Source organism: Alligator mississippiensis, chromosome 5, assembly GCF_030867095.1.
Source record: "Alligator mississippiensis isolate rAllMis1 chromosome 5, rAllMis1, whole genome shotgun sequence".
Classification (NCBI taxonomy): Eukaryota; Metazoa; Chordata; order Crocodylia; family Alligatoridae; genus Alligator; species Alligator mississippiensis.
The window spans coordinates 109012833-109034491 of NC_081828.1; the positions used below are offsets into that span (position 1 = coordinate 109012833).

General features: G+C 41.0%; 1 protein-coding gene across 4 annotated transcripts in view; it reads right to left on the reverse strand.

Moving 5' to 3' along the window:
• Window positions 1-21659, reverse strand: part of CDH10 (cadherin 10) — a 208802-nt gene that overhangs the window by 113784 nt on the left and 73359 nt on the right. For all 4 annotated transcript variants that reach the window (XM_019483344.2, XM_019483347.2, XM_019483346.2 and 1 more), the window contains exon 2: window positions 16600-16967. In XM_019483344.2, the coding sequence (XP_019338889.2) occupies window positions 16600-16830 (231 nt within the window). In that variant the 5' untranslated portion in view covers window positions 16831-16967. The remainder of the gene's footprint in view (window positions 1-16599; window positions 16968-21659) is intronic.

Sequence of the window (21659 nt, forward strand, 5' to 3'; positions counted from 1 at the left end):
CAAAATCTGGAATGGACTTCCAAGGGAGGTGGTACTCTCTCCTACATTGGGGGTCTTTAAGAGGAGACACCTGGCTTTGGCTGTCCTGACCAGCACTCTTTCCTCCCCCGGGCAGGGGGTCAGACTCAATGGTCTGCTAAGGTCCCTTCCGACTCAAACATCTATGGATCTATGAATATACAACAAAATCAAATTAAACTAAAACAAAAGGTAAGATGCTACACCTCTGAAAGAAAAAAAACAAAAAACCAGATTCCCACATAAACTACTGGGGGATAAAATTTCAGGAATACACTCAACATGAGCCACCAAGGTGATGCCGTCATAAGAAAAGGAAATACTCATTTGCACTGCATTAATAGAAACATTGTGGATGGATCTACACATGTGCCTGACTGCACAGATGCTGTGCAGTCATTTAGTACTTGCTAAAGCAGGTATTGAAGTGCTAAAGCAAGTCCTCCTTCTCCTCCACCTTCTAAAGCAAGTACTAAATGACTGCAGTATCCACCAGTACTGCACAGTCCTGGTGGAGCACAGGTTGTTTCCAACCCTACATAGTAACTCACTGCTACTAGGCAGTAGTGGCAGCATCACGGTTAGTGCCCACTATATCACAGTAGCGATGAGCTATATCGCCATAGCATATCACAACAGTGAAGTAGCTTCTCGTGTACATGCACCCTTTATGAAGGGTATAGGAGATGATAATGTCACTCATTTATTGCTGGTTAGACCTCAGCTTGAATACTGGGTCCAGTTTTGTGCACCACTTTTCAAGAAGGGTAACTAAAGAGGATCCAGAAGAGAGCAATGACAATGATAAGAATTGGAAAACAAGTCATAGGATGAAAAGTTGAAGGAACAAAACATGCTTATTTTGAAGAAATAAGGGTAGACATAACAACAATTTTCAGCTATTTGAATGGCTACCAAAAGAGATGGAAAAAGTTTGCTTTTTATTGCCACGAAGAGTAGGGCTTAAGGAAACTGATTTAAACTACACTAAAGCAGAACTAAATCATATTTCAGGAGAAATGCCTTAACAGTAGGACACTGGAACAGTCATATAGAGGAAAGTTGTGGAATACAATTTTCAAGGAGAGGCTAGATAAACATCTATCTGGGATGGTTAGGAATAATGAATTCTGTATCCATGCAGGGGGTTGAACTAGCTGTTCTTTGAAGTACCTTCCAAGACTATGAATATGACACTATTTTGTGCTGCACGTTCTGCCTCTTAATTTCAGACGCAGTTGGAGACAGTGGCAGATGTAGCCAGAAAATACCTATCAGTACTTTGCCTATTAATTGGAAGACATTACCATTAACAATATAAGAAACTTTTTGAAACAAGAATCTTTTAAAGTATCTACTTAGATTCATTGAGCTTTGAATCGGGGTGAACCAGTAAATGTTAACCTTCCTCTTTAATTAGTTCTTAGGCCTATTCAATAGTACCAAAATGGAAAGTACTGTAAGACCTATTCAAACAAACTTAAACTACATTCTTTAGTTTGTACTCACCTAATGAATATAAACAGGGAATTATTTTCTTTAAATTATTATTCTACTTTTGTGCTTAATATTAAAGCTGAAGTAGGCAAAAACAAAACAAAACAAAAAAGCCTGCCTGATTAATAGCAATGGTAAAAAAAATATATACACTTGAGTTTCCCAGTGAAAAGCTCCCCTAGTGGCTTTGTGTATCAGTTACTACAGCTAAACTTTCAATGCAAACTAGAAGAGATTGGTAATACTGTAATGCCAGATTGTCTGGTAGCTAATCAGTAATGGAGGGATGTCCCAAAACACCAAAGGCAAAGTAGAAGCAGTGACTTCCAGTTGCTACCATGTTCACAATTATTAATGCACAGCTGCCAAAAGCAGCCAGTTTCCTCCACTTACCTCCTCCAAGTCAGCACCCAAAGTGGTTTTCCCTATTGGTGCTCCCCCCGTCAAGTTGCATCACTCAGTAGCTTTTTTTGTATAGATCCAGGAGAACTATGATGATTAGACTATCAAAAGGATTTTCACTAGAGTTACATGAAAGGCAGCAACCCATTCCTTTAGAGATGAAAAAGGAAACTATTTACCTACTACAATGTACCCAGTCACTACAACTCTACAAAGTCAGAATGACTGGGTAAGAATCTAAATTGAAGGAAAAGCACCCTTTAGTGTTATCAAACTGTTCATTCTTTTGTATATGTTAATTTGTTTCTTGTGATATATATTTCACATAAAAAAAATAGGAAGACTGAAGATTTTGCAAACCATTTGAAAACACTCACTGCAGCTGACCTCATATAGATAATTGCTATGAACAGGCTGGAGTTTTGTTGGGGAGAAAAAATTGTTATTACAGCTGACTCAGATTTGCTCAATGCAAACAGACAGCTGAGTGGAAAAATCTGAAATTTAGGTTCCTAAAAAAAGCACCAAGATAGGTTTATTTCTCCATCTTTGAAGAAAAGTGTGTGAATTATGATATTCCTGGCATATGCTGGTAATTCCTCCATCTGATAACTGTAAGACTATCAGTTTTCCATTCTGTAGGAAAATGTCATTAGATAATTTTTTTCTGGATATATTTAGGATAAATCCAATATTGCAGAACAAGCTTGAAAATGACTCATGTCCTGTAATATCGTTGCTTTCTTAAGAAAGGGAATAAATAAAACCTGGAACTTGATATTGAAATAAAAAAGAGGAAAAAAATATGAATGAGTCCTTGGGCATATTAAGAAAGTATATTAAGATCACACATTAATCTTCATAGCTAAAACAACATGAAATTCTTAGCTATTATTATAAAATAAATCTGGATAAATGGTCTTATTATTGTTAAGAGTTTTTAATTTCACTTTGAGCACGTTTGCATCATCTTCAGAATTATGAAAAAGTGGCTTTGTTTTGGCCATTATCTTCTATGATTTCTTTATAAAGATATTTCAGGAGGTTCTACAATAAATATATACAGCCTCTCTTATTTTGAAGTTATTTTGTTTTATGGGCTCATTTTTCATTAAAGTAGGTTTGTCCACATAGTGGTCTGAAGGCTTCATGCAATTCGAGAAGGGTTAAGTTGTGGCCCCATGCTCTTGCCCTCATCGCTCTGGAGGCAACAGGAACTAGAATCTCCAGGATACTCTCTTTCCCCTGTTGCTGCTTCCTGGTTCTACCCCAGGGGTGGAGCACAGTAGCAGAGTAGAAGATGAGGCCAGTGCCTTTTGGGAGTGTGATATATCTAATGGGGTTGGGGATATGCTTGCACACCCATGGCCCATGCAGTAGAGTGATGGGCTGAATACATGTAGTGCAGCAGTTGTAGGGCAGAAGTGGTGCTTGCATGAGCACATAGTGCAGCAGGACCAGTGTCTGTGTTGCATCTAGCCTGAGGGCCTTAGTGTGGAGGCCCCTACTGATGTGGCCTGTGGGGTATGTGACCCCAGCTGCATGGAACCTGAAGATCCCTGCACTAGTGATTGCCAGAACAATTACAATTTAATAAACAAGAAAACATAGATTCTGCATATAAGCTGTGCTTTACTATTGATAGCTCAATACTAGTTAAACAAAGAAAGCCTTTAGCTTCAGCCCCAAAGATTTTTTTTTTAATTCTGACAATTTAATGGGAGAAAATAGTAATTTGGATTTTTAATAACCACCTCAAAGAAAAAAGTCAGTGTAGAAACATGTAGTAAAGAGTCCATAACTACTGCAATATATGCCAGGCTGTCTTTTATATTTCAGCGGGTGACTGTATCTGAATAATGTGCTTTTCTGACTTTTCTTGGAGACTTTTGGTTCTTCCTAAATGGGCATATTATACTTTGATCATGGATATGTAGCATTGTATACTCCTAAAACACTCTGCCAGCTGGACTTTCTTGAATTGGATTAAACAGTAAAGTGAATAAAACAAATGGATATACAAACTGCATTCTGAACCTCTGTCATTCGTTTCAAGGGATAATGTGATAGTTAACAGCCTGAAGGCTGTTCTGCAATTTCTAGATAGAATAAATTTACAATTTTTAGCAAAGAAAAATTAAACATACGCTTAGCAATCTAAAAGTAGTGAATTCACAATCTTAATGAAAATTGTTCTCCACTGGTTGTATCTTTGCTGAACGTCTTACTAATGCATATTACAGCTGTTGCTCTTCTGTACTTTTTTCTTTTTTACAAGAACTTTGCATAAACACTTTGTCTTCATCACTCTGCCTTCAGCAGACAATGTCCCTACATTTTGGCCATCTTGAATGATTTGTTTCATTTTAGCATTCCCATCTACAGTAACTGTGGGTAAAAGTATTAAAAAGTAAACAGAAGAACCTGCAAGAGTCTCCAACTGGTAAAAGCAACTTCGGAAGCAGCCAGATCAGAAACTAATCAGCAGTTAAAGAACTTTCTGATTTTGTTATTGGATCTTCTCTATCTTGTGTGATTGGCTATTTCCTACAATGTTCTAACCCCCAGGCCATTCTACCTGAGATCCCCTCCACATTTGTGCCTTTTCTATGCTGCCCTGTTATCTTCACTCCTGTTCTTTCATTGTCCCTTATTCTTTCTATTAAGTTTATGCATTCCTGAAAAAAAAAGAAAAACAAAAATGAATACATTAACATAAGGAACTTGATCATTTGCTACATTGGCATTGTTCATTCTACTGTGTTTTCTAACACTTTTCCCCAACCCAGGAGAAAATTCTCCGCATTACTGTCAAGGTAGATAAAATAATTTGCAAGCAATTTTTTAGTGAAGACATGGGCTAGGACAATTGAAATAAGTATGCTTACAGTAGTTATCACAGCTAGTTTGAGACACCCAAGGTAGCTTTAGCATTGGCCCTGTTTCTACAAGTGGGCTACTGTGTCATTTGCAGAAAACTACCCTAAACTTTACAGGAAATTAGCTCATGGTAATCCCTGAGTGGTATCCAATTTAGATGGTTTAAAGCTAGCTCAGGTATGTTGACACTGCAATCATTGCTCAATCATTGAACTGCAATCATTGCTCTCATCCCAGGGTAGAAACTGTGCATCTGCCATACCTACTTAGATCAAAACCTCTTCAAGGGAAGGATTGCCTACTTCCCCCTGTGAAGTATGTAGCAAGGCTTCATTTTTTGTTGGCTTTTAGGTACTGCCATAATAAACACGAGTAACAATGATTATGGGGCTTATTTTTTTTCCTCTTCTATACCTCCATCGTGAACTTAGAAGGCAGGTATGCCTATTCTATATTTAATTAGAAGTCCTAGATTTCAGAATGAGGATTTAATTGTTTGTTTATTGGGGTTTTTTAGAAATTTAGGTTATTTTTAATTAATGTTCTGCACCTAATAAGGCAACTGCAAAGCATCATAGCATGCATCTGATGTAGAGGTGGCTCTACAGAAATATATATTAATATTTCTACACTGTCAGGTAAGGGTATTATGGTCACCTGTTCTGAACACAAAAAGGAGATTTATTCCTGTTTACAAAGCAAATATTACGAAATTAAACTGCTGACTTTACCTATCCTTCAGTTTCTTCTTAGTTCTGCCCCCTCTTTCCTTACTCTGATTTGTCCTCTTACTATTTTGCCTCTAATCATGAGCTCCTCCAGAAATGTCAGCCTCAATGCTCTGACTGCATCCCCTGCTATAACTGCCTCCATTACCTTCCTTCCATTCATAAGGCTCTTTTAAAGCCCAGACTTCAGGACATAAGATCATTATCCAATTCCTTTTCGGTTTATCTGAAGGACTTACTTCTATCATCGTGACCACAAGAATATTGTTAACTAATAATAAGTAGAAGAAAAGAAGAAGAGGAATCTACATATTCAAGCAAAAGAAGTGTCAAAAGAAAAATAGGTATGGAAGAGAACAAGCTTCTGGTTTGGGGTACTATATATGAACTTTTAACTTTACAATTTACTCCTTTCTTTCATCTAAAATCATAAGCTAGAGAAATTGCATTTTAGGGCATACTTCAAGCCCATTTATTTCCTCAGTTTTGGAGGGGGAAGCTAGAATAAAAGGAAAGTTATTATTTGTGAATCCTCCATGGTATTTTGGACATCTGTTTTCATCACCAATTAATTATATCCTAAGTTAGAAATGGACATACTGCTGGTGTAACTGCAGTTGTATCTTTAATTCCTGGTAGGAATACTTGGAACAGAATAAGCATCATTTAAAATATACATTTTAAAGAGAAATAAATGATAAAAAGTGTGCTGAGAGTGCATCACACTATGGGTACTACTGTAAATACAAACACTAATTACTTTTAAAGGTTGCAATTGAAACTACAAACCCACAGAGTAATGCATAATAAATGGAAATAGTGGCTGACAAAGGCAATTTACTCACATTTGAGCTTCTGTCATTTCTGAATTCCTGTTTGCTGCTTACTGATTTACTGGAAATTTTAATAAGTCCTCCCTCCTTTGGAGTACAAAACAAAGCAAAAACCAAAAATAACACAGTCTGCATGAAGTATATTCCCTTTAAAGAAAAGGATCTACTAAATAGAGGCTTTTTTTCTACATGAATTTTAATGCTGTAGTCATGGTTGCAACACCACCTTTGTGTGTGAACTAGTAAAGGAAAATATTTAAGAAAACTATTGGGATCATAGCCAACAAGCTCAAGTCTTATTATCATATTATTGCTTTGCAAGCATTTTTTCAGTGAAAACATGGGCTAGCACAATTAAAATAAGCATGCTTAACCACCAAGGTGTTAATAAGAATCCTTGATTATTAACAGCAACTTCCATTTACAAATAAACTGCTGTTCTTGAGAATTTTTCCACTCCCTAACACCAGGTTTCTGGGTGTTAATGAAGAAGATGTATACTGCTTCCTTCCTCAAACCCTGATACCTCATAACTCTTTGGTCCATTTACAGCTCATTTTTCATACTATTTCATGGCAAGAATAGAAGCCAGTTGCGTATATTTTGAACAGACATTTCTGATGGTATCAGTCCAAGCCTAGAATACTTGCAGTCATACAAGCAGTTCTACTGACTCCAGTGGAACTCCTCACCTATCCAAAGCCTTCAGAATTTGACCTTGGGTAGGATTAGCAGGGAAAAATGGTGAAGGGACTTACACCAAGCTTCCCAAAGGAATGTAGATATCTAAATCCCATTGATTTAATGGGCTTATAAATGGGACTAAGTGGCTAAAGATAAGAAACAGGCAGATGTATTGGAACTAAGTGGAATTTAGGCAATCAAATACCAAAAAGCTATGCAAACTAGCTCTGTCTACTAATTTCACTGGATGCCTCCATTTTGGATTGCAGATTTCATTGCGCACCTACATTTGGGTTTCTCTATATGCTCAGACACAATTCCATTTGAATGCCTAGGTATCTAACTCTCACCTAAGCTCTATTATAATTCAAAATGTTGGTAGGAGAAGGCTAAATGATACATGAGTTCTTGAAAGGGCCCAATCCATTCATTAGTGTCTTTGGAATATGCCTAAGTCGCATCAATAACACTGAGATCAGCATTGACACTTGATGACTTTCACTCAAAAAACATTGGAAGGGTTCCACTTTTTGCATATCATAATGTCTTGAGTACTCACTCAGGAAGTGGGAGCTTTGATGTGTGGACCCTCCTCAGCCTAAGAGTATTCAAACCAATATATCCTGCCTCTCGGAAGAGGCTCCTAAACACAAGCTTATAAATCCACTGGGCATCTGAGAATGTAGGAATCATGAAGCCAAAAGGATAGCAAGCAAGAGGAAGCCAAGGTCTATAGCTCAGTGACTAGGGCATTCCTCTGGACAGAGAGAAACCTGAGTTCTAGTCCCTAATACCATGCTTATTTCTGTTTTATAACCAATGTCTAATGCAAATAGGCAAGGTCCTAGGAGCAGGGACAATAACTCTGGTTCAGCCAGTTTCTAGTGAAAACTAGGGGTGAACTGATAAATATTTTCTTGGCCAATATCAATGGTCATTTATTAACCAGCCATATCAACCAATACTGATCCAATGAGCAATTTACAGGAATGAAGTCAGGCAACTTGGATTGCTACTTGCTCTAAGTCAAGCTTGGATGCAGCTTGGATTGCTGCTTGGATCCAGTCTGTGGGGGTGGGGAAAGGGAAGTGAGGGAGGAGGCAGATAGAGGCCCCTACAGTGAGGGAGGGAGTGGGGCAGGGGCTGGGGAAGGCATTGCCCAGCCGAGGTGGTGAATGTGACCCCAGGGTTGGGAGTGAGATGGAGCCATGGATGGCTCATCCAGGGGTCATGGGAGGGTGGGGAGGGGGAAGACTCCCCGCTGCTGTGCATACCTCCAGGAAAGGCATGGGGGGCATGCGCCCCCCTGGATTTGTGTACAGGGAAGAGACAGGCTGCCTGCTGAGGGCTCAGGGTCAGGAGCTGTGCCATCCTCTTCCTGGCACATGGCATTTATTGGTGACATTTTCAGCTCCACTGGCCAAAAAACCTTATAGCCAATGATTCTAATTTTCCTTTTCTCAGTGCTGACTGGATGTGGCACTGATATATCAGTGCACCTCTAGTGAAAACACAAAATATTCATTATTTTATAGAATGGTGCTATAGCATGTAATATAAAATATTCATACTCATTACATATGTTTAAAGAACCACCCAAATTCTAAAGGTTTTTAAACAGTACTTTGTATAGAACACTTCCCAGCAGAGGACTCCTGGGAAGGGACAGCATCCTCCTCATGAGGAAAGATAAGTTCCTGTTCACAGCCAGGATGGCCAAGCTTTTGGACAGCACTTTAACCTAAGATTGTTGGGAGATGGGAATACATAAATCCAAACACGTCCAAGGACCAACATACAAGTAAGCCCTAAAGATAGAGACACTGGGAGAGTCACTTTTGTGGGATCTGAGGGAATTGTTCTCCATCAGTGGAACAGGAAGACAAGGGCTTCAGTAGGAGGACTCACGTGTCTATATACTAATGCCAAGAGCATGGGGAACAAGCAGGAGGAGCTAGTCCTCCTACTCTCTAGTGTGCATTATGATCTAGCAGGGATTATGGAGATCTGGTGGGACTCTTCACATGACTGGAGAATAGCTATAGAAGGCTACACCCTGCAAAGAAGGGACTGGGTGGGGAAGAAAGGTGGTGGTGTTGCTCTCTATGTGAAAGATCAGTACACCTCCTTGGAGGCCATCAGCTCTAAAAATGGACAACTTGAAATCCCCTGGGTCAAGTTGCAGGGGTGGATGGGAGTGTGCTGAGAAAGACCTAATTATAGGTGTATACTACACATCACCAAACCAGAGAGAGGAACTGACCAGGAATTGACTGAGGCATGGTTTAGTTGTCATGGGCAATATTAATTATCCAGACATCTCCTAGGAGAAACACTTGGCCAAGTTGAATTGGTGTGATCCTTCCTGACCTGTGTCGAGGAGCTCTTCCTGATTCAGGAGGTGCATGGGCCAACCAGAGGTGGTGGTCTGCTAGACTTGGTCCTAGGCAAAGGAGATGACCTTGTGACTGACTTAAATATAGATGGAAGTCTAGGCAACAGCAACCATGAAACTATCATGTTCACTGCCCGATGTAAGGCAGACACATCGGATAGCAGGATTGAAGTCTTGGACTTCAAAAATGCAAATTTCAACAAGCTTAAGTCATTAGTAGGTCAAAAATGCTGCAGGACCAGGGACTGGAAGTAAGAGATGTGCATGAAAAGTGGTTGTTCCATAAGGACACAATCCTTGAAGCACAAAAGAAGCCCATTTCTATGTGAAGAAAAGGTAACAGAAGGGCTGGGAAGCTCTCTTGGCTAAACAGGGAATCACGTTCCTCTTAAGAAAAAAAGAAAGAGGCTTATAAACAATTGAAGCTTGGGGCAAGCCCTAAGGAGAACTATTCCATGACAGCCCGCATTTGCAGGGAACAGATAAGACAGGCTAAAGCAGTAACTGAACTTAGATTAGCAACAGGAATCAAGGACAAGAAGTCCTTCTTTCGGTACATAGGGAACAGGAGGAAAACCAGTGGGACTGTGGGGCCACTGCTCAACAACTCAGGAAAGCTGGTTACTGATACCCAGGAGAAAGCTGAACTCCTGAATGACCTCTTTGCCTTGGGCTTTCAATGGACCAAGGGAAAAACCACACCAGGTATAAATAATTGCCTTCCTACTATTGCCATAGTATTGGTGTATGACCAATTAAATAAATTAGACATATATAAGTAAGTGGGACCAGATGATCTTCATCCGACAGTGCTGAAGAAGCTGACCAAAGTCATTGCAGAACCCCTGGTAAATCTCTTCCATAACTCGTGGTACTCTGGAGAAGTCCCTGAGGACTGGAAGAGGGCCAATTTTGTGCCCATCCACAAGAAGTACAGGAGGGAGGACCCAGGTAACTATAGGACAATCAGCCTAACTTCCATCCTAGGGAAAATCCAGAAAATTTCATCAAGGAGTCTATCTGTAATAAGCTTGCAGAAGGTAAGATTGTGAATGACAGCCAGCATGGCTTCATTGTTGCCTTACCAACCTCATCTCTTTCTATGACTAGGTAACTTTCCATCTGGACATGAGAGCAGGTTGACATCGTATACCTTGACTTCAAAAGGCCTTTCATCTAGTATCCCACAATGGCCTCACAAACAAATTGGAGGATTGTAGGTTTAATTCTGAGACAGCCAGGTGGGTGTGAAACTGGCTTCAGGATAGAACCCAGAGAGTCGTAGTGAACGATGTGTGTCATCCTGGTGAGAAGTGGGCAACCGTGTCCTGCAGGGTCAGTACTCAGTACAGTACTTTTCAACATCTTTATTAATGATTTGGATGTGGGGGTGAAGAGCTCACTGGCCAAGTTTGAGGACGACACCAAGTTATAGGGAAGTGTGGTCATGCTTGAAGATAGCCTACAGATACAGGTAGACCTAGACAGGCTAGCAAGTTGGGTGGATTGGAACCTGATACATTCAATGTTGAGAAATGTGATGTGCTCCACATCAGGATGAGCAATCCCCAACACACCTACAGACTTACTGGCACCAAACTGACCAGCACCATGAATGAATGGAACCTCAGGCTAATAATAGACTACAGTATGAATATGAGCTGTCAGTGCAATGCTGTAGCCAGTAGGGCAAATAATACTCTGGCATGCATCAATTGATGCATCTCCAGCAAAAGCAAGGAGGTGATTCTTCTGCTCTACTCAGCACTGGTGAGACCACAGCTGGAGTACTGCATCCAGTTCTGGGCACCACACTTTAACAAGGATGTGGACAAGCTTGGAGAGTCCAAAGAGCCACCCATATGATCAGAATCTTAAAAGGCAAGCCATATGAGGAAAGGGGATCTGAGGGATCTGGGACTCTTCAGCTTGTGGAAAAGAAAGTTGAGAGGGGACCTGGTGGCAGTTTACTGCTACACTAGGGGAATACATCAAGGACTCTGTAAGCAACTGTTCACCAGGGTACTCAAGGGGAAAACCAGGAGAAATGGCCACAAACTCCTGGAAGATCAATTCAGGCTCAACATTAGGAAAAACTTATTCACAGTGTCCAGGCTTCGGAATAAGCTCCCTCCAGAGGTGGTGCAATCATCTACCCTGGAAATCTTCAAGGGGTGATAGACAGTCACCTTGCTGGGGTCACCTGACCGCCAGTTAATCTTTCTTGCCTGGTGCAGGGACTGGACCCGATGATTTGCCAAGGTCCCTTCCATTCTTACAATCTATAATGGTATCACCTATTGTATTTGATATAATTTTTCCATAAGGATACAATTTTAACTTAACATCAATTGATGATAGGTGACTTCCAACGAGATTTGCTTCATGATTTAGAGTATAGGCAAAACCTGTTTTGCTATAACACTCATTTTACATAGATACCCAATTTCACTTCATGCTCAGTGAGTTTTGTTATAATGCTCACAGGCATCGTACTGCTGGCACTGGAACTGGCACTAATCCTGACAGCCTGATTCTGGTGATTTTGTTGGCTTTAGAAAGTGAAAAGTGAAAGTGAAATTTGGTTTTGCTTAACACTCATTTTTTCAGGAACTAATTAAGAGCGTTAAGCGGGGGTTGCCTGTACCTGGAAACCCAAGCTTAAAATGGAACTCTGAGGGCATGTATACATATGCATTAATGTGTTGCAATTACAGTGCATTAAGTTTAGTACCTGTAAGAATAAATATTAAATTAATGTGCCATAATTGGTGGTACTGCACAGTAGCACTAGCACACATCTTTTCCTTGACACTAATGCACAGCAGACTAATTCTACTGTGCATTATCGCATTAGCACTTTTTCTTTGATGCTCTAATGTGCAGTATAATTAGTCTACTATGCTTCTAGCATGTATTGATGCACCCTGAAGGTGTATCTACTCATTAGCTTTGTAGTAAGGCATCACCATCTATACATGTGCTAGTATTAGACTGCAAAAAACTAATGAACTCCGCCATAAGATAGTACTGTCAGGAACAGTACTTACAATAGAATAATAAACTGCACTGAAATGCACGTGTAGACAGTGACCAGGCAGGGACCAGACTCCTGGCTGCTGCCTGGCCACATAGCTCCACATGTTTGGCACCCTAGTGCCCCAGCTAGCCCCTCTGTCACCCTCTGCTGCCGTCTGGAGCCTGGGCCTAACATCATGAGCCTGCTGCTAGCTTGGGCCAGTTCCACTCCGGCTCAAAGTGCTGCTATCCGAGGCACACATGTAGACATTGTGCCCAGAACTAGTGTACTCTGGCTCAAACAGCTCTGGGGTTTATTGCTTTGCCTTAATTAACTGCTTGTGTAGATGAACCCTGAAAGCCTAAATCCAAACTAAGGCTTGCACTAAGGTCTTCTAGCTTGGACTCCTCTGCCTGTGCAAAAAAGACCTCAGTGATAATCAATAAAATCACAGGGGATGGACCTCACAGATCAAAACCACGGTTGTTGCTATAATTTTTGTATCTCATCTTAGAACCCAAGTCAATTAAATGTGCTAACTCTTGGAAAAAAAACCCAAATTATTTAGGTTTTTTTTGTTTTTTTTTTTTCACATGGGTCTGTAGGGAGTAACAAAACATACATAATCCAGCATGTTATATTGAACTACATGGGCATGTCGATACATGCAAGCATGTGCACTTACAGCAGCTGAAATAGAAGCAGTACAAATTTGAGCCAGGGCTTTTTGCTACAGTACACATGCCCTGACATGCACTTTGGTGTGCGGCAAATTGTGCCACTTGGAGCAAAATAACCCTGCCTGCCTCCTCCCGGATCTGCATCCAGGGGGAGCTAGAGCCCAGGGCTAGCACCTGTGCTGGCCCCATCAATAAAAAAGCTGCCCTGGCAAGTAGCTCAGGGCTACTTACTCTCAGAAGTTTCTGGAAACTGGCCAATTGGTATCTCGGGACACTAGCCCTTGTGTCAGCTGCATGGCTGAAGCAGCCCTGAGAGTTCCCTGCACACTCTACCCACTGCAGCAGTCTGGCAGTGGGGGCTGCTGCCTGGCTGTGACCTGCTGCCACCTGTGACAGCATGTGGCCCCAAGGCTGCATGCCTGCCAGACCCAGATGGGGACTGCATGGCCAGTAAAAGCACCTGCCCCTCTGGGCCAACTGCCAGTGGGCTATGGCTGCATAGTTGCCTTTATGCAGCAAAACTGCCATGTATGCCCCTGCCCGGCCATCTGGGCAGCCATCACCTGGAAGATGTTCCCATTTAGTGGCATGCTTTGAACTGTCAAAGCATGTCCTTCTGGCCCCAAGTGGCTAGGAGGTCAGCCACCTCCAGCTGGGTCCTAGATGCCTGCCCTGACTAGGATCTTCTGCCTGGTTCTTGCCACTGGTCTCCCTAGCAGGAATCCCAGTGTTCTCTATTTAAAACCTGCAAAATCTCTGAAAAAAAATCCCAAGTTCACTTTTTAAAATAACCCAAAATCCATGTTCCTCCACAATTAAAACAAAAAACCCACTCTCTCTCTCTCTCTATATATATATATAGAGAGAGAGAGAGAGATTAGTTGGGCAATGTTGTATTGATATATTTACAATTGTAAAGCAACTTGGAAGCCTACCAGTGCCTCCATCATCATAATAAAATAAATTCTACTTATCTATACAGTTTGGCATTGACTTTGGGCTTCTCTGTCATAGAAAAATCAGAGCTGCCACTACCCACTTCACTCACCAGGATGTGCAGAGTTGAGCAGCACTGATGTGCCACTGCCCTGTCCCTGCCTTTGCTCCTCACTCTCAACCCACAACTTACCCCACCACCCCATTCCTTCACTCCTGCCCCACAGGGCCAGGAATATGGGTGAGAGGTTTTTGGGGGTGGCTTGGGGTTGTGGGGTTTGTGGGTGGATTGTGGGAGGAGTATGGGTGTGGAGGGGGCTACAAGGTGGGGCTGCTCAGGAGGGGTGGGTCCCCTGTCCCTCACAGGGCACAGCCCCCCTGCACACCACATGGACAGGGGTCACATCAACTGGGACCTGGCTCCATGCCAGGTAAGTAGGGGATGGGGGGAGCTGGAGGAGCAGATGGGGACTAATGAGGGTGCAGGAGACCATAGGGGGGCAACTTGGGAGGGGTGGGTTTGTCAACCTGCTTGGCCTGTGTCCAGCTGTGGCCTGCTTGCTCTCTCCCCACCTGCCTGCAGCCCCGCTGCATGCTCCCCTGCTCAGCTGCAGCCCCCCTGCACCCTCCCCACCTGGCTCCAACCTCCCCACAGCTTACCAGCAACAGCAGCCATGCTCTTGGCCTTGTAGCACAGCCCCCCTGCATGATGGGGGAGGCAGCATGGCTTGGCCCCAGCCTTCAGGTATCTGTGTGGCCTCTGCCACAGTGCACTGCTGCAGCTTGGCATGGTGCAGCATGATGCAGCATGGAGCGGAGCTCTGTGTTTTCAGGCAACTCCAGGCTGTTACCCAAGACTGTGCGCTACTTGCAGGGACTGCTGGCCACGCCATCCCAGGTCCTGCATGCCCAGAAGTGGCCTGGCTGGATGACACAGGGAGGACTGATGTCTGCACAGATGTCTCTGTGGAGGACCAAGCCTCTGGTTGCCTCAGGCCACGGTCCTATGCCCTGCTCCATTTTTTTCTGCCATGGTTTTTTTTTGACCCCTGGATATCCAGGGGTCTAATTGTGCCCCTGTGATGCATATTTGCAGCATGGGAAACATTTTCTCATTCCTGCAGGTGCCTCTTGCAGCAGATCAAAGGGCTTTGAGATGCTGCGAGATGCACATTTGCACTCAGGTGGATGCGCCCCATGAGGTTATTTGAATTGGGTGCTTTTCTATAATGTGGATATCACTCACAATACTGTGGCATAATAAATCATATCATCATAGGCACTTACTGTCACATTAAAGGGCAATTCCAAATGCTGGTTAAATCTCAGTGAATTTGCCATTTACAAAGGTGATAAAAGGTAAAGCCTTAGTGGTACATCAGCCAACATTTAGGCAAAACAAATTTTTACCTCACAAAACCTGAGAGACTAACAGCTAGGAAGGATAATGTGAGAAACCAGAGTGAGGAAGGGGGTTGTTCTGCCTGAATATTGGTACTCACAGATCTAAAAAGACAGCACAGGAACTCACTTGGCTTTGTCTTTGATGGATTGTGGTAATGTATAAAGAGAAGATTTAGGAATATGGGTTGTGTGGTCAGTGCAGTTATGTACATGCATTCCATTTTGTCCATGGCACTTCTACTATTGATTACTTAAATTTGTTTTTCCAGCAGTCCCCATTTGTATATGCTTTGGGTTACAAAAGTAAAGACACAAAGGTATCTTTTTTTGTCATAATATATAATAAAGCCACTCATCTAAACCTCTCCTTGCAGGAATTCTTGTTTTGTAGCCATTCCATCTATTCTATCATTGTGTGATGTTAAAATATTGGAGTGAGATCTGCACTACCACAGCCTCAGTGCAAGTATACAGACTTCAAACACATGGGACTGAAACAAGCTACCCACAAGTAGTTTAAGTAGTTTAATAACCTGTGCTTAGATCTGGGAGCATAGAAATTGTTTTAGTGTCAATAAGATTAAGTTCACAATTTCATCCTGCATATATCTTCCCTTTCACACCTTCTCTTAATGAAGGTCAACCTCTACAATTTATTTAGACACAGGGAGAGTTGGAAAGGGGGCATTTTGTTTTTAGAAGGACTCTATGCAAAGAGCACAGGAACCAAAAAAAGGAGTCTGTAATAACTTGCTTGAAACAAGAAACAGTTAAAGAGAAAAATACGATACAATTTTAGAATGTATTTGTTTTTAGACATGTAAAATACTAGACTCAGATATAGAAGAGGAAATTGAATAGGTTATAGCAGGAATTATGTTAAAAAGAAAAAAACACAATTACTTGCAAAATACACATTAGCTTGTTTTAGTCGAACATTTCTGAGTAAATTTAACCAGCTGTTTTCATTCTTATTATTTTTAGGATTTCTAACAGAACATGTGAAGTTGCCTAGAAACCTTCTTTGAATCTATGAGAAAAAGTCACAAGCAATAGCTTGAGAAAAATAGGAGAGGAAATACACAAGAAAATTATAGAGAATCAAACTAAAACACAGACCTACCTTGCCAACATATTGATAATCAGATCCTGTATATTCCTCCAGCAAGAAGAACTGGTTCCACATCCAGCCTCGTTTTTGGCGGTAAAGCGCCTTCCCATCACTTCCTGAAGCACGTGTCACAAAGCCTTTTGGCTGGTGCTCAGTAGTCCTTCTGAAGAACATTTCTGTACAGCAGGGATGTGGCAGATATACCCAGAGCAGCAGCAGAACTAGGACTTGTTGTATTATCATAGCTCTCCACTGCTGACTGTCCTTACAAGTCAGCAAGTTGCAAGGTAAATCGTTTATCTTTTGGTCTCTCTCTAGTTGGCAGTGAAGCAGAGTGGTTTCCAGTAGGTCATTTCTGTTCTATTCATAACCACCGAATCCTCAAAGTAAACAGAAAAATACACAGCATAAGTTGAAAACTTTTAATTAAGTTTATAAGGGGTGCTCACCAGGATCTGGGGGAACGTTTGTTCACCAGAGCACCCTAATGGATGACAAGGCCAAACGGTCATAAACTCCTCTAAGACTGTTTCAGGCTAGACATAAGGAAGAACTTCTTTACTGTCTGAGCCCCCAAGGTCTGGAATAGCCTGCCACCGTAGGTGGTTCAAGCACCTACTTTGAACACCTTCAAGAAAAAGTTGGATGTTTATCTTGCTGGGATCCTATGACCCCTGCTGACTTCCTGCCACTGGGGCAGGGGGCTGGACTCGATGATCTTCCGAGGTCCCATTCAGCCCTAATGTCAAAGAAATCTATGAACATATTTTACTTCAGATCATATTTGACTGTAGCTGCAAAGCCATATAGCAAAGAAAGAAATGTGGTTATCTCCCATGCATACATCACTAATGGCTGAGGTGGTGACTATAAAGGTTATCTGACAACTCCCACCTAATGGGAGGTCTACAAATATATTAAGTAGCTGCTTTCAAAATGTTATAGGAGAAACACAGGAAAAATATAGTGAGCTGTTTTTTTGCCCTAAACTTTTCAATTTAGGAACTTTAAAGATGACTGGGGAATTAATACCACTAGCACTTACATATTCAATATTGCAGCCTTTACTTGAAATGTTTCCACCCGATTTGATTTACAAGTAATCCAGTGTTTTATTAATCTTGTTATCAAGAGGCCTGAAAGCCTAATGCAAAGCAGTTTTAGAAACCAAGAAATGATGAAACACTTGTTCCCCAAGGTACTTTAAATGGCAAAAAGAGAGCATCATATATGCATCAGAAGAAATACAACATGACAAGAAGCAAACTTTTTAAAATAAAAATTTCCTAGGTTGAAGTACTTACAGTATAAACCAATGTAACATTCAAACTCAATCTTAAATATAGAAGAACTGATAAAAGGCCTAAGACCTCATCTGTTCTGATGCCAGGGCACAGAGAGGCCAGGAAAACTTTAGTTTGCAGTGTACTTAAATGTAGCTGTTTATATACAAGTACTACAGAGAGAGAGAAAAAAAAAATAACCATTTCCTATCAAATTTAGTGTGGCACTCTTTTGGTTTGATTTTTTGTTCTTGTTTTTGTGTGGGCGGGGCAGGGTTAGGGAATGGAAAATAGTTGTTTGTTGATTTGCCTCATTTTCAGTTTTCTTAGTGGCACAAAAGCAAGGTATTTAAGGTATCTGCACCATGGTAAAAACAAATATAGGTAGAGTATCACAATGCATTCTCTCATTATCAAACAGAAACTCCTATCCTAATTTAGCCCTCTGAATTATTAAAACCATTAGCTGATTTGCTTTCCCATGAAAGTTTAACCAGGAAAATATCAAATTCTTAAGAGCAAATCTTTATGTGACTCAGGCTGATTTGTTTGAGTAACCAAGCGATATAAACTGCAATATAAAAATATTACTTAAAATATTAAATACAATATTAATACAACTAATATTAAATCTCCCATTTCAGGATCATAAATGGAATAGGACAGTCATTGCATATGCAATATATGTAGTCTTTATATTTTGTGACTAGAACTAGAACATTATTTCTTGAAAAAGAAAGGTTGTTCGCATATGTTCATAGCGTTCCCGATTTATGCAAAATGGGAAATACTGTTGTTTTTTTCCTGCTGCTAAAGTATGACAGTATATGAAATTACCTTATTCTTTGTTTTGTGAGTAGCATAATATTTCTTTATTTTTTACTTCAGAAATCTTTTATATTCCTAAATCTATAAATAAAGAAAAGGATTTATAGGCAAGAGCTAAAGTTCTGCCACATACAGAATTGGTATATTCTATAGTGACAAAGAACCTCAAGCAGTACTATTAGGTAGATTTTAGGTGTATCCATGATTAGTTGCACATCCTTGAGTAGTTAAGAAGAAAGAAAAAGACATTGATTACATTTATTCTTAAAATAACTCTGTTGACTTCACTATCTTTATATCATGGATGAAAAGGCACTAGATGTTTCAAACTTTTCAAAGAAGAGCTCAATACAGATCCAAACTTTATTCTCCTTTTGTTTTTGTTTTGTTTTGTTTTGTTTTGTTTTTTTGGAGATTTCACTACCAACGTAACTCAAGTCAGGTTCACTCAAGTTCAAGTATGTAAGAAGTTTCTCATCACAAGGGAGTGATTTATAGCATGGGGTAGAGAGCATGTGAAATCTAGCCATTTCATGTGGTTCAACCACAAGAACAAATTAAATTCAAGAGCCAAATTTTGCCTTCAGATTCTAGGTTCAGTCATGAGGGTATTTTATCACTATCAGTGTTTGGGAGGCTGGAAAACTTTACCAAAAACTTGTACTGTAAGAGAGATGTATATAAGGCTAAAAATTTACAAGCAAATTTGCATATATTCACTGGCATTTCTCATTATAAATGTCAATTTTGTACCCTTTTGTTTGCCCCTCTCTTCCTTGGTATATTAAGCAAAAGTGATGTGGTAGTGAGGAATCTCTTAACTTAAAAGTGACTTTTAAATATTATGGGATCATATTAAAGTAGGCTGCTCTAAACCTCAGGACATACTCTAGTCCAGCTCCCTGCTCCAGGTAGGACCATTCCTAGCTAAACAATTCTAGTTGAGTGTATGACTTTTAATTCTTTATGGAATATTTCATTTTGAAGATATTTATGAAGTAAGTTTCTCCAGGACAATATATAATCTTAAGTCGTTGATAATCAGCACAACATCTTAAATGATATATGTCCTCTTCTACCAGGATGTATAATTTGAATACTTGATCGGACTCCCATTGAATCAAATGGAGGTTTTGCTTCAACTTTAATGACAACAGACTTTAACAATACAATTGCTATTTCATTTTATAATGGCAAAAGTGAGAAGTCAAGCACTGGCAGATCTCTCTCTTGGCTACTCCTGACATGATTCTACTTTGGATTCTTCTGTACTATTCACAGCTGTACATTATGGATAGGGAAATCCAATAGTAAATGTTTCAGAGATATCCTCAGAACAGTAGACCTAGCTGATCAAAATTCAAGAAAAGTGCCACTAACAAAACCAAGATTTCTACTTGGCCTTCTCTGAAATCACTAAAGCTTTACATTGTCAACTCATCCTAACTCTGGAACTTCAGTGGGAAGCTTGGATGTCCTGAGTAATTGTTATCGCCACATAAGAGCACCATGAAGTTAGGTTTGGCAGAATATCATATCTGACTGGTGACCTGGCTAACCTTTTCTTGTAACAAAATTTTATCTAACCTTTTCTTGTATCCTGGAATCAATCCTTTTATGTTGCTTTATGCCACTATATTGGGCAGGGTGAACAGCGGATATTGAAATACATTTTCACTTCCAAGTACATTTGGATGTACCATACTTTCTCTAGACTACAAATGGGGTCTAAGATTTCCAAACAAACTAACTGGCAACTTTTGTATGCTAGCATCTGCATGTTTGACTGCAGACCTAGCAAATAATTTAAGGAGAAAGAAGTATATTCTGGTAATGTCAAGTTGCAGCTCTCTCCCTTTGTTTCTCTTGTCTGTCTGCCTCCATAGTGATGCGAGTTTACTCAAAGAGATCAATACCTTGTTGTACATCATAGCACCATTGGGGACGATTCTGTGCTTGAGTCTCCCAAGCATTGATGTTAACAATTTTGGTAACCTCTTTTTTTTCCCCACCTCTAGAGCAGTGACCATTGGTGAGATGGGAGTAGAGGACCTGTTTTTGCGATCCAGTGACTAGGCATCTTTATGATATACCATATAAACATGGCATCAATGCTGCTAGAGTTTGCTTCAGCCAAAACATTGGCAGCAGTTCTTCTGCTCTTCCAACTGATATGTAGAATTTATCAAAGATATTGCTTATAGTAATGTTCCAAAGCTTACATGCATTTCTAGTACATTTTACCAGTTTCACACCCATATAGCAAGGTAGGAATGACAACAGCCAGGAACAGAAAATTTGGTTTGGGTCCTGATGTCATGCTCACTAAAAACATGATTTTAGAGATGTCCAAAGGCAGCATGGTAGGTTTTATCCAATGTTGAATACTGTCATCCACAGCTAAACACAGATGTTCAAACCCCACCCCACCCCCGGTGGAAGCACTCTAATTACTGTGCTTTACTTAAAGTGCTGTAAGTAAGAGCACAAGCAAACTGAACAGACATTCACTGTTCTGGAGGGAAGGCTCGGATCCTGCCTGCACTGGCCAAGGCCAACAGGTGAGGCATACAGGAGCACCCCCCACAGGCTGCTAGAGTGGTCCCTCTCCCAAGTCCTGCCTCCTGCAAGCTGGCAACTGTCAGCAGTGTCTGGGTGGTGAGAGAGGAGGAAGAAAGCCCTTGTGCTATGCTACATAGGCCCCCTTCAGCTTGTTGAGTCAGGTGTTGAGGGAGGCGGGTCAGGTCCATGTGGCAGGGACTCAATGGGTCGGGTCCATGTGGCAGGGACTCTCTCTCTCTCCACCCTCAGTTCCCAGCATGGTCAAAACCTGAGCCAGACCATCTTAAGCTGCATCTGTTAAGGGGATTGGGGGGAGTCCTCCTGCCATTCAAACCTCTCCCCTCCCTCCCCCCCCCCAGATTTCTGGATCAGATCTTGGAGTGGGGGTTGGGTTGGGTC